This window comes from Penaeus japonicus, unplaced genomic scaffold, assembly GCF_977035675.1.
Source record: "Penaeus japonicus unplaced genomic scaffold, GWHDUDI00000001_assembly GWHDUDI00000028, whole genome shotgun sequence".
NCBI classification, from domain to species: Eukaryota; Metazoa; Arthropoda; class Malacostraca; order Decapoda; family Penaeidae; genus Penaeus; species Penaeus japonicus.
In genome coordinates this window covers 10,796,099-10,798,598 of record NW_028234430.1, presented here as the reverse complement: position 1 = coordinate 10,798,598, position 2,500 = coordinate 10,796,099, and the positions used below count along the sequence as shown (strand labels likewise).

The 2,500-nt window shown below is 38.8% G+C and overlaps 1 protein-coding gene across 1 annotated transcript in view; it reads right to left on the bottom strand.

The window, feature by feature from the left end:
- Nucleotides 1-1,073: 1,073 nt before the first annotated feature.
- The window catches only part of LOC122261385 (uncharacterized), a 3,221-nt gene continuing 1,794 nt past the window's right edge, over nucleotides 1,074-2,500 (bottom strand). The window contains exon 2 of the mRNA XM_043028988.2: nucleotides 1,074-2,500. This exon is cut by the window's right edge and continues 23 nt beyond it. Within this exon, the coding sequence (XP_042884922.2) occupies nucleotides 1,211-2,500 (1,290 nt within the window). The 3' untranslated portion in view covers nucleotides 1,074-1,210.

The following is a 2,500-nucleotide window of genomic DNA, read 5'->3' as shown; positions in this document are numbered from 1 at the left end:
TCTGAACGGTTACATGATTTACATATACACAAATACATCAAACCAATCATGGAATGTCTTAGTTTCTGCTCTAAAAATACATTTCTCTCACACAAAATATTTTGTTCGAAAGAAAACGTTTTCCGGGGTAACTAAAGTATTTATTTGGAGAAACGATTTTAATTCTCAACTATGTCTGTAAACCACCCTGTTTGATTATTGGTGTTCTAGCACAGAAAAAGTGTGACGATATTTCATTTTCCGCGGGTAAGCCTGCGATTCTGGAAATATGAAGCATTCATGGTGGGTTACCAGTATACCACACTGACAAACTAATGTTTCTCCATCCACTTACCTCCTTTACTAGTTGCCAAAATAAGTAACATCTTGACATTTTGTCCATTTTCTGCACGTGTTTATCTGATGGAACATTTACAAGAAACCAAAATATCATCCCTGTATGTCATACTTTCCACATTCGTTGTTGATAAGAAAGTAAGCATAGGATGTTACTCAACCCCTCTTGTTCTCTTATTTAAAAATCTAAGTTCTTTATCAACCTTAACGACACTTACAATAATATGGCTGTCTTGTTTGGTATGGATACGTTGTATGCGATTGTCTCATACTTCCCTAGGAACTGGTATTTTTCCAGTCCTTATTCCTACTAGCATGTCACTCATATCACTCTTAATTCGTGGGACCTTCGACAGCTGATCGCGTTGAAGTAAGCGATGACTTCATACAACCTGTAGACAAATTTTACACTTTACCGTTTGTCATCCGTGTTGGTAGATGTTTTGGTGAAATCTATATCATAGAAGTATCTTTCCTGAAATATTAAAAAAGAAATGCAGTTAACACTAGTCTTGAGCAACTAGGCAATATGTAGATCAGCTAATCGATATGCTTTCCATCCCATTAACAATTTACGTTTTTCACATACACTAAGTGGCATGGTAAAGATGGCATGGTGTTTCGTCTCATGACATTTAATATGTAAACAGATGTCAGTCCACATCTTAGAACTGTTGTAAATTTATGATGCTTAATGTTATATTTCCAGAAATGAAATGATTAGTCGTATACTCTCTTTATTATATACAATATATACAGAATAAAAACTAAAAGATAATCAGCACTATTTTAGATATATTCACTGTACAAATCATCTGCCTTCCGAATACTGCTTGCATGGACTTCGTCAAGCGACCAATCACTTGGTCATCTTCTAAGAAATGTTGTCGGAACGGTCGATCAGATAGATAGTCAGGTTACAGTCACTACAGACCGTGGTTAAAACGAAGGTCTTTATATTGACGGTGAATCTAGAAGGGCAGAGAACGGCGTAGCACATTGGGCACTCTTCGATTGCTTGGTGACCCACATAGTAATATCCATCTCTAGGTGTCTGCAAGAAGCTATAGCAAGCTTCAGATTCTTGTTTTGGTTCGATCTTTTTTTCATCACGCAACTCAAATAAACAGAGACTCCGCTCATGTTTCCCTTCTTCGAGTTTCACGCCTTCTTTTGAATCCTCTGTGCAAATATAAGAAGCTTGTTCCTTCGGTTCTCTTTTCAGTCCTTCGGGCGACTCGAATAAGCAGATGCTACGATTTAGTTTCACGTCTTCGAGGTTCATACAATGTGTCAATTCATCTTTGGCTACATGATACTCAATAATTTCCTCGAGGTTCTCTAGACTGTAGGATTCCAATAGCAGAACATCACCGGAATCATCACCTTCTTCTGCCGACATGTATCTGTCAGCATCGTCTGTCGGATCTATCAATCCATGGCTGGATCTTTGGTTAACGGTAGCATGTTCAATGTAAATCTCATCTGAACCAGTATCATCCTGACACTGAGAATCCTTATCATCAGCCATCATCAAAGAATCTGTATTTTCTAAGGATACTAGATTGCTTTTATGAGATGACAGCTTGTGCCAGACTTCGTGTGGGGAGACTTTACCAAACGTCTTACTGATGTTAGCCGTTTTTCCTTCATGAAAAGCGTCAAGTGGTTTACAGAACTGAAAAGTGTGTTTGCTGTTACTGAGCGCGTTACACCTATCATCGCTCCTCTCATTGTAATCCTTGCATGTCTTCAGGTGCAATCCACACGCCGTGCATTCAACTTCTCCGAGGATCAGGTGCCTCATGTGTTTTTCATTTGTTATGTCCTTTCCACAAGGATCGCACATTATTGCCTCTGGTGACTCATCCTGTCTGCAGTCGATTACTGTAGAGCTTTGAGATAATTCAGAAGCATCATAAGTATTTAAAACGGAGTTGTTATTATTACATTCCAAGATTCTACAGTTTTCCCCTGTTCCGCTATCAGCTTTCCTATATCCAAACATATTTTCTAGCGATCTGGAATATTCATTTTGGTTGCAGCCGTGTTTTGCAGCTGATGTACGAGGTTTCTTAGACTCGGGATACAAGACTTCCTCTCCGTATTGGTGTGTATAGGTCGGTAGATGCCAGGAAAAACTCCTCTTCCATGAGGTTTCATG